This window comes from Juglans regia, chromosome 10, assembly GCF_001411555.2.
Source record: "Juglans regia cultivar Chandler chromosome 10, Walnut 2.0, whole genome shotgun sequence".
Lineage (NCBI taxonomy): Eukaryota > Viridiplantae > Streptophyta > Magnoliopsida > Fagales > Juglandaceae > Juglans > Juglans regia.
The window spans coordinates 29,656,896-29,676,400 of record NC_049910.1 but is presented as its reverse complement, the minus strand read 5'-3'; the positions used below and the strand labels follow the sequence as shown (position 1 = coordinate 29,676,400).

The window sequence follows — 19,505 nt, the reverse complement described above, 5'->3', positions numbered from 1 at the left end:
TTTAATGTCAGGTTATGAGCTTTTTCCTTTGGGAATCCCCACCAAAAGTTTTTAAAGCTTGTGTCGAGTGCCTTGCATACTTATTTTGGGAGTTGGAAAAAGCTCATGTGGTAGGATAGGATGGTGCTTGCTACTGATCTGATCAACATTGTTCTTCTTGCTTGTGATAATAGCTTTGATTTCCAACCTTCCAGTTTTCTTCCCACTTTGCTTAGCATTTCTTTATAGCTCTCTCTTTTCTTTTTGTTAAAGGAGGTTGGCAAGCCCAAATATTTCATTCTTGCCGAAGATGCTTTGTAAGAAATCCACTGAGATATAGTTGATTTGGTTGCTGGACTTGTGTTCCTTGTGATAAAGATGGAAGATTTGCTCAGATTAACTTTTTTCCCTCACCCTTCTTGATATCCTGCTAAGCTTTCTGAGATAACTTCAGCATTTCTTTATGTAGCTCTTGTGAAGATAATTGTGTCATCCACGAAAAGTAGGTGTGAGATGGGCGGACTATTTCTATTGAGTTTTACCCCTTCAAGTGTACTTTGCCCTTCAGCTTTTAACAAAATTCTTGATAGTGCCTCTATGACTAGTATGAAGAGGAAGGGCAAGATCGGGTCTCCTTGTCTGAGTCCTCTTTATGTTTTGAAGAAGCCTCTTGGTGAGCCATTGATGATGATGGAGAATGTTGTCGTTGTTACACACTCTTTTATCAGGTTTGTACATTCTTGATTGAATCTCAATGCTTTCATTACCATGAAAAGAAAATCTCATTCAACCAGATCGAATGTCTTTTCCATGTCAAGTTTTATGGCCATTAACCCCTTTCTCTGTTTTCCTTTTGAGATGGTGGAATAGCTCATGGGCAATTATAGTATTTTCTTTTATGTTGCGACTTGGGACAAAAGTCTTCTGAAAGGGGGAGATAATATTAGCTAGCATGGCTTGAAAGTGGTTTGCCAGTATCTTTGTTATGATTTTGTAGCTGACATTTGTGAGACTGATTGAGTGATATTGGCTTGGGGAATTAGGCCTTTGGGTTTTTGGAATGAGAGCTATGTTGGTATGATTCATCTGCTTCAAGAGTTTTCCACTTCTAAAGAAATTATGCACTGTTTGGATGACCTCTTTTTATGATGTTCCAATAATGTTTATAAAAGAGAGTCTTCATGCCAATTGGACCTGGCGCTTTGTGGCTTGGGATTTGTTTTAGAGCTCCTAATACTTCTTCTTCATTTGGTATCGCATTGAGTGATTCATTATCATGATCTGAGATTTGCTTGTTGAAAAGATTTTCGAGTTGCCCCAGGATTTGTGGATTGGATGAAGAATATATTGATTTGAAATAATTAATAAATGAAGATTCAATAACGAGAGGGTCCATTGACCAGTTATCTGGTCCCAATTTGATGGAGTCTATGGCATTTCTTTTCTTTTGGATTGTTGTTGTAAGATGATAGATGTTGAGATCCATGGAGGTAAGCCAAGTGATCCGTGATTTTTGATACCATAATGTTTCTTCATTTTCACTTTGCTTGTGGAGTCTACGTTGCAAGAACCTTTCTTTTTCTTGATTGTGAGATGTCATTCGGTAGCTTTGAACTTCAAGTAACTCTCTTTCTAGATCGTGGATATTATTCTAAATTTGCCCAAAGTGATTTTTGTTCCATAGTTTGAGTGCATCTTTGGTTGATTTGATTTTCTTGCAGAGTGTGTAGGCAGGATTGCCTTGATAGCTTTTACTCCATGCTTCTTTTATTATTTGATCGCTGAGTTGCTCGAGGATCCAAAATTCTTCAAATTTAAAAGATGAGGCTTAACGATGCTTTGTCGTAGTATGCAACAAGAGTGGGTGGTGGTCTGATGCTGATGAGGTTAAATGTTGCAACGATGCATTCGAGAATAATAGTCTCCATTCCTGATTTGCTATTACTCAGTCTAGTCATTCCCTTGAAAGTGTTTTTCCATATCTGTTATTTGACCACATGAATTTCAGACCTGTGAAACCAATGTCAATGAGGTCATTTCTATCCATAAGGGTCTTGAGGCCTTTGCTTGGGTTAAAGATGATTGGGCGTCCACCGTGCTTTTCAAACTGGTCAATGAGATCATTAAAGTCGCCCATACATACCCAAGGGCCCGTGAAAGCTTGGTGTATTGAGTCCAGGTGACTCCAAAAGTTAACTTTATAATTCCATTAGGCTGGTGCATATACATAAGTAATTAACCATGGATGATGTAAAGGATCTATGTAGACTAAAACTGAAGATTCATATTAATATGGACAAGTTCTAATTCTAGACCCGGACACCACAAAAGTAAGAGGTCCCTTTTTTACAAGCAGCTAGAAAGTGAATAAAATGGTGGAAACCTATACTATTTACTATAGATATGGTGCACTCATTTGACACCAAGGTTTTCGACAAAAAGATTACGTCCGGGTTATAAGTTCTAATATTAGCCCTTAAGTTTCTATTTGCCTTGGGTCAAGCTAGACCCCTGCAATTCCAATCCAGTGTCTTCATTTAGCGGGGTGAGGCATTTTGAAGCTTACCTCGCTAGCTTGTTTGGACTTTCCTGGAGAAGGTGGTGATGGTCTACTGTAAGGAGACATGCGGGCTTTCCCTTTGAATTTTGTCTCTTCTCCCGTGAAGCCTGACTACATTTCCAATAAAGTGAGAGCCAAAGATGTCTCTTCCGGTTGTGGTGCATTGGTTGTGGGCTCATCAATTGTTTGCTTTTATGTATTCACTAGGCATTGGGATTTCCTCTTTGGGGGTTGTGGGGAGTCTATACTCATTTTTCGCTTCGATGGGAGGGTGGCTTGGTAAGGTTTCTTGGCTTGAGAAGTCAAAGTGGCTATTGGGGATGGGGTATTTGACATGAAAGCAGGTGGTGGTGAGTTTATTTGCTTAGTCAAATGCATTGTGGGGATGTTTGCTAGGTTCGTGGGATTGATTGCGGGTTGTGTAGTCATGGAGGTTGAAATCGAGGTTTGTGGTGAGTTTTGACAAGGATCTGGGGTGAAATAAGGTGGTGGGCTTGCTGGGGCCTTGTTTATAACATGGGGACAACTTGATTGGGTGGTGGTGTATGGGGCCTGGGTCTGGTGTTCGTTGAGCTCTTTGGTTAGGGAAGATTGATGCATTTGAGTGCTTAGATTTTGGGATGTTCCGCTGGCCTCAAGCAAAGGATTGAATTGGGTGGATTTTGTAGAAGATTGGCTGGGCTCGAGAGAGTGGTCAGCCTAGCTTTCAGGGAATGGAGTGAGTGGGCCTGGTGGGCAGAGGGTTATGGGCTTGGTAGAGAAAATATTTTTCTCTTGCTAATCAATAAAAAAATGCCTTCGTGTAAATGAATTGGAGGGTTGAGACTTGGGCTCACATAGATGGGCTGAGGAAATTGTGGCCCCATGCTTGATCTGCTGTGTTTTGTAGCTCTACATCGCCGAGTATATTTGCCTCCACTGTGCCTTCCAAGGTATATGCATCCTAATCGACAAAGATGCGATAAATGGTGTGATGCTTGAGAAGTTCTATGGCTTTGTTGTCATTCTTTCTATTGTCTTAAATTTTGGTCCAGCTGATAAGAGGGAAAATTGGTTGCGGATTCAATTTATTTGATTTGAGGCAGTAGTTGGTTCCACAGTGAAGATATTGATTTTTGTTGGTGGAGAATTGAATGCACTCGATTCACTATAGTTTAACAATATTGAAGAGATGGAAGGCACAGTTCAAATGGAGCTTGCTTTGTGTTGTTGGGTAGTCAACGACGGTGGGAAGAATTGAAGAAACTTTGGAGTCTCCACTGTGAAAGGATTGTTGTCCCTCTGGTAAGTGATCCAAGAAAGTTATCTGATAATTTCCTTGTTGATTGTTTGAAAATTGGATTCATTTCCCCTTATTGTTTCTATCGTCAGTCGCAGGAGGTTGAGCTGTGTTTTCCGAAGGGTCCACATCTGCATCTTGCATTCCTTTTGTTTGTTAAAATGTCTGAGAAAAGCTTGGGCTATTGAAATCCGCTCTAAGTCATGGGGTGATTTTTTATAATTGCAGAAGATTTGGGAGTGACCCATTTTCCACATGCATAGCAAAAATCAGACAAACGTTCATATTTTATGGATACCTATATTTCGTGATTCTCGAACCTTGGCATTGTAAATCCTTGTTGAAGGGGTTTAGTGACATTGATTTCGACCTTTATCTTAATGAATTTTCTGTAGGCTATCCCATAGATAGGATCTTCTTCAACTTTGATCAAATTGTCTAAAGCTTTCCCAATGTTGGTTGCATTCCTCAGTGTCATATGGTCGAGGGGTAGCACATGAATCTGAACATTAAACAGTGAGTGTTTTAGACTGATCTCTTGCAGAGGATCTCCTGGGGGCCATGGCTTGAGGATTAATAGGTGGCCTTTGAAGTTCCAGGGTGCTGGGTTTAAGACTCTTAGCTTATCCTAGAGAGATCGAAAGGTGAAAATGAATATGTTTGTTTCCAGATCTTTTATAAGAAATTTTTGTATGAAGTTTCATGTTGCCTTGATACTAGAGTGGATTGCAAACTTGTTGAGCGGCCTATTTGCTACCAATCTTCTTACTAAAACTGTGTCTGATATGGCGTTTGTTGATTCTGGTGCAAGTTCAAGATTTAAATCTTGCCAAGAAAGAGCTTTAGCTTGTGTTAAGAGTGAATCCAAATCCATTCGATGCTTATGAAGTTTGAGATGTCTGGAGTGAATGGTTAACTAGTTTCTGTTTGTGAGGAAAATTGGTTGTTTTGTGGTGGCGGGAAAGAAAGCACTATAGTATGGAGAGGGACTCTAGTGAGAGAGTTAGCTCATAACAAGAGAGAGCTTTAGAAAATCACTGTGGTGGATGTGTTAAAAGAAGGATTAGGATTTAGGAATATAATTTTTGTAAAAAAATATGCTCAAAAATATAATTAAGATAGGAAAAAAGACTACTCATTCATTACTTGTTCCAACTTGGCAGTTTTAGTAAAAATTTCACAAAAAGAAAAGTTTCTTAAAGGATAATATTATTTATTATCTCTGTACTACACATTAATATATAATTTTATGTATTTATTTTTTTACTTAAATATATATTTACATATTAATATTTATATTAAATAAAATAATGACAAAGTACGTATTAGTGAATGGTTTAGAAGATTACAAGAATATTTTTCTTTTCGAAAAGGTATAGCCAAACTTAAAGATCTCTCTGCCTCTCTCTCGTGGTGAAGAGGGAAGGAAATGGGGATCAGATTCATATTGATGGTGAACAAGCAGGGACAGACCCGTCTTGCCCAATACTACGAGTACCTCACTATCGAAGAACGACGCGCTCTTGAGGGCGAAATTGTTCGCAAATGCCTCGCCCGTAACGAGCAACAGGTTTCCTTATATCTTCCCATCCTTTTTTTGAATTTTTTTTCTGGATTTATCTATGAGATTGAATTAAGTCAATTTTATCTTGGGGTTATATTGACCCCAGATAAATTCCCAGATCATACTTAATCGAAACCTTTTTTAGTAAAATTCTTTGTTTTCAGCCTATATTGGGAATTCCGTTTCGTGTATATGAACTGCATGATTTTCCTATTCACTGATCGATTGGAAATTGGTCGATTGGAAATTGGTTATGAGTCACTAATTGAGAGAGGTGGTGAAAAGTTTCCAAGGGTGCGTGCGTGGGGTTTCTGATTCCTTGAATGAATGCTTCGAGTTCTATTCCCAAATACTGGAAACGAAATTGTTTCAGGTTCTTTCAGTCTTGAATTTTTAATTTATCCTTTGTTGTTGATAAAGTACTCTATATTTCTATGGCTAAAAAACTGTGCAATTTGCACAGGATGGCTATAATGGTTAAGGATATCAAACATAAGATATGTTGGAAATTTCACTTGTCAATTTAGTCATAGTAAGAAACACAATGACTAAAATATCTTATACTTTTTCCGACAAACATTCTTAGAAACATAAGGCTAAAATATCCAGTATTTGCACTTAATGAACCCTATTTATTTCACTTTTAATGGATAACCTTATGATATTATAGTACATCGTCGCAATGAAATATTATAAAAATTTTGTAAGAGATTTGAAACTAGAAAGAAATCGAAAAAGTTAGTGCTAAATCTCACGGAATTTGGTAGCTTTGCCTGTACCATCCCATAAGGGTTATAATTATAATTTATGTTGTGTAAAGGGTTGTGAAAATGGTTGTGTCTATCATTTTCCTAAATTCATTGCACGGCACTCCAAATCACACCTTCAAATCATGTTTGAGCCTATGAAAAAACTAAACCCACACCCTTATTTGAATAAGGCTGGAAAGAATGCCGGCCAATTTCAAATAAGGGAATGCTTCTTAATGATGATACTTTTATAATTTATTTTATAATTATAATTTACTTTTATAATTTATGTTGTGTAAAGGGTTGTAAAAATATTATGCTTCTATCATTTTCCTAAATTCATTGCACAACACTCCAAATCTCACCGACTTGTGACAGCTGAACTCCTTTTCTAACTTTCAAACACTTAGATTGCAGTACAAGGCATTACCTAATGCGCTCTATATAAAATATAAAGCCAATGATAACAAATCTTGCCACAATGCAATATAAAAGGAGAGAATTTTTTGTGGGTGTTTGCTGGTATTTATGGCCTGGACTCAGATAGTAATAGAAGACTTATATGGGACAAAATAGCGGAAGCTAATTGTTGGTGGGACATACCATGGTGCATAGGTGGCGATTTTAATGTTACAAGGTTCCTAGGTGAACGATCAGGAAAAAGTAGGCTGCGACCTGCAATGATGGAATTCTCAGAGTGTATTTTCGACTTTGGATTGGTGGATTTTCCTCTCATTGGCGGAGCATACACGTGGTCCAATCATCGTATGTGGTTTAGACTGGACAGATTTCTAGTTTCGTCAGAGTGGGAAAGTCATTATCCAAACCTATGTTAAAAGAGGTTGCCTCGTCTTTACTCGGATCACTTTCCTTTCTTATTGGATTGTGGTGGTATTCAAGGAGGGAGTTGGTTTTTTAAATTCAAAAATATGTGACTGAAAACTGAAGGCTTTGTGGACAGGGTTAAACAATGGTGGTCCTCATATCAGATTCATGGCACTCTTAGTTTCATTTTTGTAGGTAAGCTGAAAGCTTTGAAACAAGATCTGAAACTTTTGGATGCTCAATCCTTTGGTGATATTGGTGATCGTAAGAAGTCTATGTTGGAGGAGATACAGGGGCTAGAAAGAATATAGGAGGGTTAGGCGCTTTCCTTGGAAGAATTATCTCAAAAGGCAAAGTTCGTGTCAGAATTAGATAGGGTTATCTCAATGGAGGAAATCTCTTGGCAGCAAAAATAAAGAGCATTGTGGTTAAAAAAAGGAGATTGAAGTATGAAGTTCTTTCATTGAGTGGCCAACTCTCATAGGAGAATGAATACCATTGAGATGTTAAATATAGATGGTGTGCCTTGTATGGAGGCTCCTATGATTCAAGAGCACATGGCTGATTTTTTCGAAAACTTACTGAACAGGTGGGTTGGTGACCAAAGCTCGATAGACTAGCCTTTGAGTCCATAGAGTCGCAAAATGTTTCTTGGTTGGAGAGACCCTTTGAGGAGATGGAGGTTCTTGGAGTGGTGAGGAAAATGGTTAAAGATAAAGCAGCTGGCCCTTATGAATTCTCTATGGGATTTTTCCAAACATGTTGAGAAGTGGTGAAGGAGGATTTAATGAAGGTGTTCTAGGAATTTTTTTCGGTTGGAAAATTTGAAAAAATCCTAAATGCCGCTTTTATTGTACTTATTCTTAAGAAGATGGGGGCAATGGAAGTGAAAGATTATCTACCCATTAGTCTTGTGAATGGAGTGTATAAGATCTTATCCAAGCTGCTTGTGAACCATTTAGGGGAGGTGTTGGGAAAGATCATTTCGAAACCCCAAAATGCATTTTTAAGGGGAAGGCAAATTCTGGACCCAATTCTTATTGCCAATGAATGCCTAGACAGTAGATTAAAATCTGGCAATAAGGGGATCTTCTGTAAGTTAGATATGGAGAAGGCTTATGATCACGTGAATTGGGAATTCTTAATATACTTGGTTGAGAGGTGTAGATTTGGGGAGAGATGGTGCTCGTGGGTCAGATGGTGCATCTCAACAGCGAAGTTTTCAGTGTTGGTAAATGGCAATCCAATTGGTTTCTTTAACAACTAGTGAGGCCTAAGACAAGGGGTCCTTTGTCCCCACTTTAGTTTGTCATTGTTATGGATGCACTTAGTAGAATGATCTCGACCATAATTAACAATGGTTTTGTGGCTCAATTCTCGGTTGGTGACTTCAACAAGGGTATTCTAAACATTTCTCACTTCTTTTTTGTGACACACTGATTTTTTGTGAGGCAAAACAAAACCAGATGTGATCATTGAAGGCGCTCTTACTTTGTTTTGAAGCGACATCAAGCTTGGAAGTGAACTGCAACAAATCAAAGTTGGTGCCAGTTGGTAATGTGCGCAACACCCAGCAGTTGGCTAACATTCTTGGATGTAAGGTTTCCTCTCTTCCCATGAATTACCTTGGTCTTTCTTTGGGAGCAGCATCAAGGGCTAAATTGATTTGGAATAATGATGAAGATTGAACGTAGATTGGCAGGTTGGAAGAGATTGTACTTGTCAAAAGGTGGTAGGATCACTTTAGGGCTTGTTTGGATAGTGAGATGAGATGATTTTAGATGAATTGATGGGGACCAAGTTGGACCTAGTCTTAAAGATCCTTTTCAAGTTCCAGATGGGCCAATTACAAGATCAAGAGCTAAGAAGATCAATGAAGCAATACAAGGATTGGGTCAATCCACTTGGGATGAAGCTAGCAAGTGCCCAACACTCAAGATGGGCTTGAAAGAATGAGAACTAGTTTGAATCCAGATTACAAGGAGGAACGCCACAAAAGTTGTGATTTACCTTTGATAAGTTCAAAAATTCAATCAAGAACAAGAGAAATAAACTCAACTCACAATGAATAAATTCATCAAATTTCATGAACTTATTAAAATGAGGCTACAAAGAGTATTTAAACCAAATCCTAATTAAAATCCTAACCAAAATAAAGCCCTTCCCACGGGTTCAAATATTATTTTTTAATATTATTATTATTTTGGGATTTGAAAAAATTGAATTGTTTATTATATTTTGTATAAAAATTTGGGAAAGTTGTCATGATGAGCTTAGAGTGTTTCTGTATCCAAACGAAGCCTTAATCAAAAGCACTCTGTCTAATTTACCAACGTATTTCTTATCTTTATTCCCAATTCCAGCAAGTGTGGCGACTCAGATTGAAAAACTATAGCAGGATTTCTTGTGGAGTGGTATGAGGGATGAATTCAAATTACATCTAGTCAAGTGGGATCTAAGGATTTTAAATAGGGCTTGACTTGGGAAATGGTTGTGGAGATACACTATGGAACTAGAATCCTTATTGAAGTCAGTGATCGACTCCAAAATGGGAGTGTTGGAGCACTAGTTAGGTGAGTGGGGCTTATGGAGTGGGAGTCTGGTAGCATATTAGATGAGGATGGGGGTTCTTCACTCGTCATAGTAGACTTGTGTTGGGAAATGGCTCTAGAATTAACTTCTAGAGCGACCTATGGTGTGGAGATAATGCCCTTAAGGACTCATTCTTCTCAGTTTTCAGGATTGCATGTAAAAAAGAAGACTCAATGGCTAATGTTATGGTGATATATGGGGATCAACTCCAATGGAACGTAAACTTTTATAGGGCTGCCCAAGATTGGGAAGTTGGTAGCTTTGAGGATTTTTTTCGTCTTCTATACTCCATGAGACCGAGCACTCAAGGAGTTGACAGGTTGTAGTGGACAATCAATTCCCATGGTGTGGAGATAATGCCCTCCTAATGCGGCATTTTTTGCTTGGTCGGCTTCTCTAGGTAAGATTTTGACGTTGGATAACTTACGAAAATACGGGGTCATCATAGTAGACTGGTGCTGTATGTGCAAGAAAAGTGGCGAGACTATGGATCACCTCTACAACATTGTGAGGTTGCTAGAGCGATATGAGATGATGTGTTCTGCAGGTTAGAGCTTGCTTGGGTTATGCCGACCACAGTGGTTGCATTCTTGGCAAGTAGGACAAATCTAGGAGGTTCTCCACAAATCACAGTTGTGTGGAAAATGGCGCCGATATGTATTCTGTGGTGCTTACGGCAGGAGCAAAATAACCGGACATTCGAAGGCAAGGAACGCTCTTTAGAGGAACTTAGATCACTCTTTGGTAGCACATTATTTCTATGGGCCATATCTGTAGATTTTAATGGCCTTGGTCTTCATGACTTTCTTTTTCCTAGATAGGCGTTACCTCGTGTATATCATCGTGTACTTGGGCTATGCCTATTCTTATTAATACAATTGTTTACTTATAAAAAAAATATATTGGAGATGGTCAACCGTCTCACTGTGATTCTTGGATATGTCTGTCCACAACGATTTTTCCCTTTTCTCAAGTTATCAAATCATAATATTTTACACATAGTAGCTGTCCATCCAAAAAAGATAAACTAATATGTGAACGTTGAAAAATGATTGGATTTTATATCATGGTGGACCTTGTTAGACGTGGACAGTTTGTAGTGGACTCTGCACGGATTATCATTCCTATTAAAATCATGCCTAGGAACAAGTGAATATAAATATTTTGTCTAAGAGTTGAGTTCTTGCCTAAGTCAAGCACATTATGGTTTTCTAATTTCTTCTGGTCATGTTTTATTTATTTATTTTGTTAGCTCTTCATCACATTCTATCAAGAATCTGTGTCTGGACAATGTAAACGTATTAGTTGCTATTAGTTATCAGAGAATGTGTTTCTTTCAGTAAATTGAAGCTTTTCTTAAAGTTCATTTTAATTATATTATGTCAGAACAGGGTTCATGTATCTGTTGCTGATATGTTTTGGTTTTTGGTAACAGTGTTCTTTTGTCGAGCATCGGAATTACAAAATTGTTTACAGGCGCTATGCGTCACTTTTTTTCCTGGTTGGAGTTGACAATGAGGAAGTAAGTTTCTTTGTTTATCCATATCTGGAGATGATGCTTGTATTTTGAAATTTTTGTTGTCACAGAGAGAAGAAAACAATGTGAACCATGCCAATCAAAAAATATGGATTCTTTTCAGGAAATTTCTCTTTGCCTAACACTTTGTAAAAATTTTTGCATGATACTTCTCATGCAATGCGCCCCTCAATTTCAAGGGTGTAGTTTCTATTTGAAGAGAGCATGAGAGAGAGAGAGAGAGAGAGAACATTGTTATGTCTCGGCCTTGGATGAGACAGCCTCTTAAAAGCCATTGTTTATTTGTTCAAAACTCAACTCAAAGCTCTGTTAAATACAGTACTAGAAAAGTGTTCTCCCCTCAAACCTTTTCCTAGATTTCCTATTGGATTTATTTCTCGACATTCATTCCCATTTCTTATTTTCCATGTTTAGAACGAACTTGCAATTCTGGAATTCATACATCTATTGGTGGAAACAATGGACCGGCATTTTGGCAATGTGGTAAGTCTGAGTTATTTCTAACCACATCCTTTATTATATGTCCCGAATCCAGTTTCCTTCCCTCCTTTGATGAAGTTGATTTGGTTTCTCCTATTTCCTTCGGCTGAAATTTGCAGTGTGAGCTAGACATCATGTTTCATCTAGAGAAAGCGCATTTTATGCTGGAGGAAATGGTCATGAACGGGTGTATTGTTGAGACAAGCAAGTCTAACATTTTGGCTCCCATACAGCTGATGGACAAAGCATAATGAACGGGTGTATTGCTAAGGGTTTCTTTTAGATTCTTCAGTGTTTGCTTCTTACTTGTGTTGTTGCCTATTGTGCAATAAGCTAAAAAGATGGTAAAAATTCAATAAAAATACAATGTAAACCTACCATTTTCATTCTAGTGTTAGCTTTTTGTTCTATTGTCTTGATCACATACTAGTTGATGGATCAATCCTAGAAGTACCTCTGCCTTTTTATTTTGCTCTTTAGAACTTTGTAAATTAGAGGACTTCGAGACGAAGCAAAAAAATCATTCACTATTTTTTATGCTCTGTTAATATCCATTTCTTGGGTCCAATGGCTGAGTGTCAGTTGCCAATGTCCCTTATTGATGTTACATAGAGCAATGCCACTCTTCATCTTAGATATGTGATTTTATAGGTTAACTACTCAATTTGAAAGCCATATAAAACGTGGCATATCAACCAATGTGATTTAGAGAGAATAAAATTTATGATGAAGATTTCTCAGCTGTGAACGCTTATTTTAATATTGAGTTTGGTTAATACAATGGAGTTGTGGTTAAAAACGTACAATTAGGCCAATTTTGATGGACTCGTCTGATCTTTTTCGCCTTCTTCAAGATGGTTAAGACAAAGCCAGAATGGTCATCGACCAACTTGATATTGATATTTGCAAAGAATTTCTAAACATTTTTGAATTACAATTTACAATTTTAGAGGCCAAGCTTGAAAACATTCCAGGCAGAAGGGCTTCTCTCCCTCCCTTAGAATTTTTTCAATCTGAGGCCATAGTGCTGGCTAAATGGCCGCGGGCCTCCCGTTCTTTCTAGGGTCACATACAGCAGTAAGTGTACCATGGAATATGTTGTCATTATGATACTTTCCATGTTTTCGACCCATTTTAATGGGGTTTTGGAGAGTTTGAACGGCAAACTGGACGATAGCTCCCCCTGCTCTGGCCTGCAGTTGATGACCCCTCTCTTTCAAGAAAATCTTTCTTTCATCTTCAAGCTCAATGTGATCGCCATCAATCACAGTCCAGTTTTCATAAAAAACCACATTGGGTATTAGCTGCATGGGAATTAGAATGAGTCAGATCCCCATTGTTAGTTAAATTATACTTATGGACTGAAAGTCATGAACCTTGTGGTAAATTCTTGGATTCTGAACTGCATCTAATGGTCCCATCCCCAACATAAAATGGTTTACAAAAACCTGGGTTACTGCCGGAATTATGTTAATTCCACCACTGCCACCAATGACCCCGGCCAGCTGATTATCCTGCCAAGCGCCAAGGTAAGATAAAAAGAGAACTGAGCACAGATTTGCAATCAGTTCCAGATGAAAAAGCTTAATGGGAAACATCGTTTTTTAGCTGTTTTATTTCTTTACCTTGATGACAATGATCGGAGTCATGGAAGATAATGGTCTCTTATTCGGTTGAATAAAATTTGCTGGAGCTGGAGGGAGTTTGTCAGGCGTAATTTCAGTGGGCGTTGAGAAGTCATCCATCTCATTATTCAGCACAATCCCAGTAGAAGGAGAGAGCACCCCAGCTCCAAAAGGATAATTTATTGTGGTGGTCATTGATACAGCATTTCTATCTATATCCACAATGCAGAAATGACTGGTTCCATGATCTCTCAGCTGACTCCACCTGAAATTTATGGGCTGAAACTTTATAACATAATGAGATAGATACTACAATATTAGCAGTATTGTTGATCAGATAGGGAAGCTCAAATTTACACCACTAATGTATGGACCAAACCTGCTCATATAGTATTCTGGAGGGAAAGTGGTGTTGTCAAGTATCTTTTGCTGAATTTGCTTTGCAAAAGATGGTGAGAGCATGTCTGATACATATTCACTTATTTCAACAAATCTAGGGTCGCCGAGATTCATTCGGACTGCAAACATGTGTTTTATTGCTTCAACAAGGCGATGTAGACCAAGACTGCCTTCTGCAGCATTGGAATCTCCATAGCTGTCCAAGATGTTTAGAACCTGTTTTTACAAATGTTTGGTATTAAACATGCATATGCAAAAGCTTTTAATTCTATATAGTGAAACACAGCAATCATCTTTTTGTATGGTTCAATATACCAATGACCTAGTATCTTAGTACTCTGTCGTCTTGGAAGTGAAGATCTTACCAGAGAAAGACCGAGTGTTCCACTTGAAGGAGGGGGCATTCCAATTATGGTGTAGCCTGATACATTCGTAGCCATGGCATCCATTACATCCACTCTATAATTCCTTAAATCCTCCATTGTCAAAATTCCACCTGCCTCTCTCACATCCTTCACTAATTTCTCACCAACGGTTCCATTGTAGAAAGCTTGTGGCCCCTGCTCTGCCACTGCCTCTAAGCTGTGGCCAAGTTCCACATTATAGCATGTATCACCCTCTTGCAACAGCTCCCCATTTGGCGCAAACACCTGTCGTAAACCCGGGTCATTCATGATCATCTCTGCACTCTTAGTTATGTGTTGTCTGAGATAAGGAGCAATCGTAAATCCATCTCTAGCAAGTTCTATGGCTGGTTTGAATAAAGTCTTCCATGCCAAACGCCCATGTTGCAACCAAGCTTTGTGAAGGCCTGCTATCTCTCCAGGAACTCCCATTGCAAGTGCACCAAAAGCTTTGGATTTGGGGTTATTCTCATACATATTCTGATTTTGGTAACCATATTTTGGCACAAGAGGCAAAAGAAAACTTGTTAGTTAAACTTTAGGGGAAGAAAATGGTGAAATCTGAAGTCAACCCTGCCATCCAATGGGTTCAATCTCTAAAAAAGACAAGCAAAATTGATTTGAACTGCTAATCAATATGAGCTTGGTGAAATTATGAACCTGTGAAGCTGCTGATGGAGCAGTTTCCCTCATGTCAAAAGCTTGTGTCTGTGATGTTGAAGAAGACCGGACAATCATGAAACCCCCACCTCCAAACCCACTAGCCATCGGATTAACAACACCAAGGCACAATGCGGTGGCCACTGCCGCATCGACAGCATGCCCGCCCTGCCGAAGCATGGATACACCAATTTCCGAGCATCGACCATCATCAGCAGCAACAACACCCTGATCTGACTCAACAATGTCAGCAGTTTCATTGGCTCCAGCTCTCTTATCATACTTGTTTCCTCCTCCTAGTACCCAAGAACTTAAGCCGCCACCACTGAGTACAAGGCCTACAACTGAAATGCAAACATTGCGCGCATGGTTAAATCTAGTTTATAGCTCCAATGACCGTAGATTGCGGAAAGCAAAGAAAAGATGACTCAAGAAAATAACGTATGATCTGTGTCTGTCGGTCATCTGGCTAATCATGAGAACAGATTAGGAAATATTCCTTATAATAGTAGTTCTGAGGTGGCCTAAAACATTCAACATTCTAGACTTGGGCTCGAGGCCGAAATGAAAGAATGCCTGGAAATTTATGGGACTACAATTTGTTTGGATTACTGCAAACTCAGCCTGAGTTTGGTGATCAACTGTTTTGGTGCTTAAAAGTATAGCAACTGGGTTCATGTTCGAAGAACAATAGCTCTAATGAAAAGTCAAATCATTTTACAGCGAACAAGTAGGTGGGGGTGGGTTCATACATATTGCGATCTATTCACGAGGCCAAGGAATAAAAAATAAATGAAACAATTACAAAGAAGACCCAGACATGTCTTCCTCGGATTCAACCACTGAAACTCTTTCAGATAACAGGATTCAGGGCAGAAACCAGAACTAAAAAGAAAAAAACCCAGCAGTAAAAAGGGAAAAGAGAAACTCACTTGTGAGGGCTATAACTGCAAGAAGGAACCGCAGAGCCTTGCTCCAACTCTTCCTGTTATCGTTGACCAACCCATGATTGCCCAGAAGTGGAGCTTCCATCTTCTTCTTCTGCTCCATCACCGAACACCTCTCATCCACACATAGAGAGACTGGTAGCTGTACTTGTTACTATTATTGATATTTCTCTCTTTTATTGTAAATCTTATTAGAAAAATTTTATAATTATTTTGGTGAATAAATGTTTATTTGATTTATTAATCGATGATATATCTTAACATTCATGAACGCTATAAGCATTGGACGCGGAAATTAAAACGGAAAAACTTTTCATTTCAAAAAAAGAAAAACATGAACTGTGTTTTTTTTAATAATTAGCCAATCGTTGCATGACAAACGATAAAAGAATTAAATGTACGAACAAAGAATCTTAACAAGCGCTATGAGAAAAGGCCGGCAAATGTTTCCAAAAAAGGGCCAGCGAATGGAATATTCCATGATAAAATTGGTGTGACGACCTCTAAGAGCTTTACACGTCATTACCCATCAAACCGGCCAACTTCTCAAATTTTTGGTGTATATTCCAATTGGCGGGCCCATGAATTTGAAAAAATATAAAAGCAATAATGAATTAAGTAGACATGGATGGGAGTTTCCTCTCAGTTCGAGAACTTTCTGATGAGGAGGAATTTTGTCTTTCACCTTCGGTGGAAGAGTCTTTTGCCTAGGGCAAGTTCATATTATACTTTACTTCCTTTTGAAGCTTTGGTAATACAAGCTCCTGTAACATTTCTGTAGACTATTTTCAAATTTTGTTTCAAGACAAGCTTGGTTTCTGGTTTGTAATCGATGAGGAACTTTCTGAACTGTGGAACAAGTTTTCCTTAACTGAATAGGAAATGTATGAAATAGTCATAACTGATCATGATATTAAGACCAATATGGAGCGAGGGAAGTTATGTCTTGTGGGGAAAATAATTGTTGATAAGAAGATTAATAAAGATGCTTTTAAGAACACGATGCTAAAAGTGTGGAAATCCTGTGCTGGAATAAAGATTGTAGAGGTAGGAGAGAACCTTTATGTGTTTGAATTTCAGTTTGAGACAAATATGAACAAGATTTGGGGAGGACAGCCCTGGTTGTTTGACACAAACTTGGTTTGTTTAAAAAAGTTTGATGAGGTTACTCCACCTTCTGATATGAATTTTAATATGACTACATTGTGGGTTTAATTACATAATTTACCTCTTGGATGTATGACTAAGGAGATTGGAGGTAGAATTGGATCCTCAATTGGTCGAGTAATTAAGGTGGAGGCTGAGTATGATGGGAATTGTTGGGGAAAGTGGCTTAGAGTGCAGATTGAACTGGATTTAGTGAAGCCTTTAATAAGAGGAAAAATTGTGGAACTACTTGGTCAGAAAAGCTTTATTCAATTCAAGTATGAACGTCTACCAAGATTCTGTTTCAAATGTGGAGTTATCAAGCATAGAGAGCAAGGATGTTTGGGGATGTCTAAACAGCAGGAAGACAATAAAGATCATCCTATGCAACAATATGGATCATGGCTTAGAGCCTCAAGCTCAGCTGCAGTTTCAAGTTATGGCAGCACATCGGGTCCAATATTTCCAACTATACCAAAGTTAGTTAATTCCAATACGTTGGAGACAATGGTTCAAAAGGAAATTGAGTCTGTTGCAGTGGATCCTAGTAGAGAAATGGTGCAACAGAATATTACAGGAGAGGATCAAGAAGAAAGTATTATTGGTAATATTCAAATTATTGAACTTCCTATGCTTAATAGAGAGCCTGAAGCAGAAGAGGAAGTGCTTGATAAAACTAAGGAGTTAATGATGTTGACTAGTCAGCCAGCTCAGCTAGGGGTTATGCAGGTTGAGGAACATCTGGGTGAAGGTAAGCAAATTCCTGAGATATGTGCAACCAAATGGAAGAGAAAGGCGAGGGGACAGCAATCCAGTGATATGATACAACCTTCTCAGTATGTTACTAGAAAGAGGAAGAATGCTGAAGCATCTGTTATGTTGGACATGGATACTGAACATGAAGGTGGGGGTAAGAAACAGGTTTTACCTGTTGATTTTCATATAAAGGCGGAGGCTGTTAATTAGCCCAACCGAGAGAAATGAGGCTACTAAGTTGGAACTGCCGAGGGCTTGGCAACCCTCGGACAATTAGAGATCTTAGCCTTTTGGTTAAGGTTTATAAGCCTAGCATTTTGTTTCTTATGGAAACAAAAATGCAAAAGAAGAACCTAGAAGCTATAAAAATGAAATTGGGTTTCAAATGCTTATTTTCTGTTGAAGGTGTGGGTAAAAGTGGAGGTATATGGCTTTGTTATGGGATGAAGAGGTGCATATTAACATCAGTACTTATTCACAAAGACATATAAATATATGGGTTACACGAACAGAGATAGAGTGGATGCTAACCTGTTTTTATGGCAACCCTGAAACAGATAAGAGACAGGAAGGGTGGGGTATTCTAAGTCATATGAATCTTATCAAGCCTAAAAGGTGGTTATGCATAGGAGATTTTAATGAAGTTTTACATCATAGTGAGAAGTATGGAGGGACTAGAAGGGCTGATAAACAGATTGATGATTTCAGAAATGTTTTACAAGACTGCCAATTGTGGGATTTGGGTTTTACTCAAGGTAAGTATACCTGGTCTAACTTTAGACAGGATCATAATTTTACCAAAGAAAGACTTGATCGAGCCATAGCCAATTCAGAGTGGTGTGCAATGTTTGGTGGGGGAGAAGTACAGGTTCTAGCATCTTCTACTTCAGATCATTGTCCTATTTTGATGAATGTGGGCAACAGGATGATTGGAATACCAGATCAGATCACATTTGCAGATATGAAGACAGCTGGTCTCTTTTCTCAGTCTGTGAGGAGGTTATTCAGAATGCTTGGCACATGCATGGCAGAAACAAAGAAGGCCTCACCAAGATCAATAATAAACTTGAGGGTTGTTTGCAGGTGTTGAGACAATGGAGTTTTCAAAAAGAGTGGGAATCTAGAGTTAATATCAAGCAAAAAAGGAGATCTCTTCAAGCATTACAACAAAATGTTACAGCAGATTCAATGCAGCAACTTAGAAATTTACAAAAAGATATTGATAACCAGCTAGAAAGAGAGCATGTGAAATGGAAACAAAGGGTAAAAGAGAATTGGCTACATAAAGGAGATAGAAACACAAAAAATTTTCACCTGTGTGCAACTCAGAAAAAGAAGACGAATAATATATCCAAGATAATAGATGATAATGGCAGAACAAGTTCAGACCCCAAGCAAATTGGAGAGGCCTTTACTTAGTTTTTCCAAGGACTGTTTGCAACTTCCAATCCACACAACATAGATGACTCGATAAAAGCTGTTAAAAGAAAGGTCACCCCTCAAATGAATGAAGCTCTCTTGGCACCTTTTAGAAAAGAGGAAGTGGATGAAGCTGTTTTTCAAATGGGACCTCATAAAGCACCAGGACCAGATGGATATGGGGCTTGTTTTTATCAAAAATTCTGGTCTGTGATAGGGGAGGAGGTAAGTGAGGCTATTATCAAATTTTTGAATTCAGAGAATGACATGGAAGATATTAATTTCACCTATTTAGTGATGATTCCAAAGTGCAGTAATCTTGTGAATATTATAGATTATAGACCAATTAGTCTTTGTAATGTTCTATACAAAATAATCACTCAATTGTTGGCAAATAGACTCAAGCAGATTCTTCCTTCCATAATCTCTCCAAATCAGTGTGCTTTTGTACCTGGTAGGATTATATCTGACAACATATTGGCTGCTTATGAAATTTTGCATACTATGAGAACAAAAATGAAAGGACAAAAGGGGTACATGGCTTTGAAATTGGACATGAGTAAAGCTTATGATCGGATTGAGTG

At 38.3% G+C, this 19,505-nt stretch overlaps 2 protein-coding genes across 2 annotated transcripts; one reads left to right on the top strand and one right to left on the bottom strand.

Moving 5' to 3' along the window:
- Positions 1-5,145: 5,145 nt before the first annotated feature.
- Positions 5,146-12,107, top strand: LOC109010112 (AP-4 complex subunit sigma). The gene is made up of 4 exons (XM_018990828.2): positions 5,146-5,388; positions 10,984-11,070; positions 11,500-11,568; positions 11,685-12,107. Exons 1-4 carry the CDS (start codon positions 5,248-5,250, stop codon positions 11,814-11,816), a joined length of 429 nt encoding a protein of 142 aa, XP_018846373.1. The 5' UTR covers positions 5,146-5,247; the 3' UTR covers positions 11,817-12,107.
- A 324-nt stretch (positions 12,108-12,431) lies between these two features.
- Positions 12,432-15,785, bottom strand: LOC109010110 (glutathione hydrolase 3-like). Its single transcript, XM_018990825.2, has 7 exons — positions 15,586-15,785; positions 14,654-14,997; positions 13,955-14,473; positions 13,570-13,805; positions 13,191-13,455; positions 12,942-13,079; positions 12,432-12,869 (listed from the first exon to the last, which is right to left on the bottom strand). The coding sequence occupies exons 1-7, from the start codon at positions 15,701-15,703 to the stop codon at positions 12,597-12,599; spliced, it is 1,893 nt and encodes a 630-aa protein (XP_018846370.2). The 5' UTR covers positions 15,704-15,785; the 3' UTR covers positions 12,432-12,596.
- Between the last annotated feature and the right edge of the window lie 3,720 nt (positions 15,786-19,505).

What these genes read in the sequence shown, in the direction of transcription:
- LOC109010112 (XM_018990828.2), top strand. Translation starts at nt 5,248, where the DNA reads ATGGGGATCAGATTCATATTGATGGTGAACAAGCAGGGACAGACCCGT. An exon ending in TTGGAGTTGACAATGAGGAA is followed by an intron (nt 11,071 to 11,499) that starts GTAAGTTTCTTT and finishes TTCCATGTTTAG; the next exon opens with AACGAACTTGCAATTCTGGA. An exon ending in ACCGGCATTTTGGCAATGTG is followed by an intron (nt 11,569 to 11,684) that starts GTAAGTCTGAGT and finishes TGAAATTTGCAG; the next exon opens with TGTGAGCTAGACATCATGTT.
- LOC109010110 (XM_018990825.2), bottom strand. Translation starts at nt 15,703, where the DNA reads ATGGAGCAGAAGAAGAAGATGGAAGCTCCACTTCTGGGCAATCATGGG. An exon ending in CTCCATCAGCAGCTTCACAG is followed by an intron (nt 14,474 to 14,653) that starts GTTCATAATTTC and finishes TACCAAAATCAG; the next exon opens with AATATGTATGAGAATAACCC. An exon ending in GAACACTCGGTCTTTCTCTG is followed by an intron (nt 13,806 to 13,954) that starts GTAAGATCTTCA and finishes TTGTAAAAACAG; the next exon opens with GTTCTAAACATCTTGGACAG.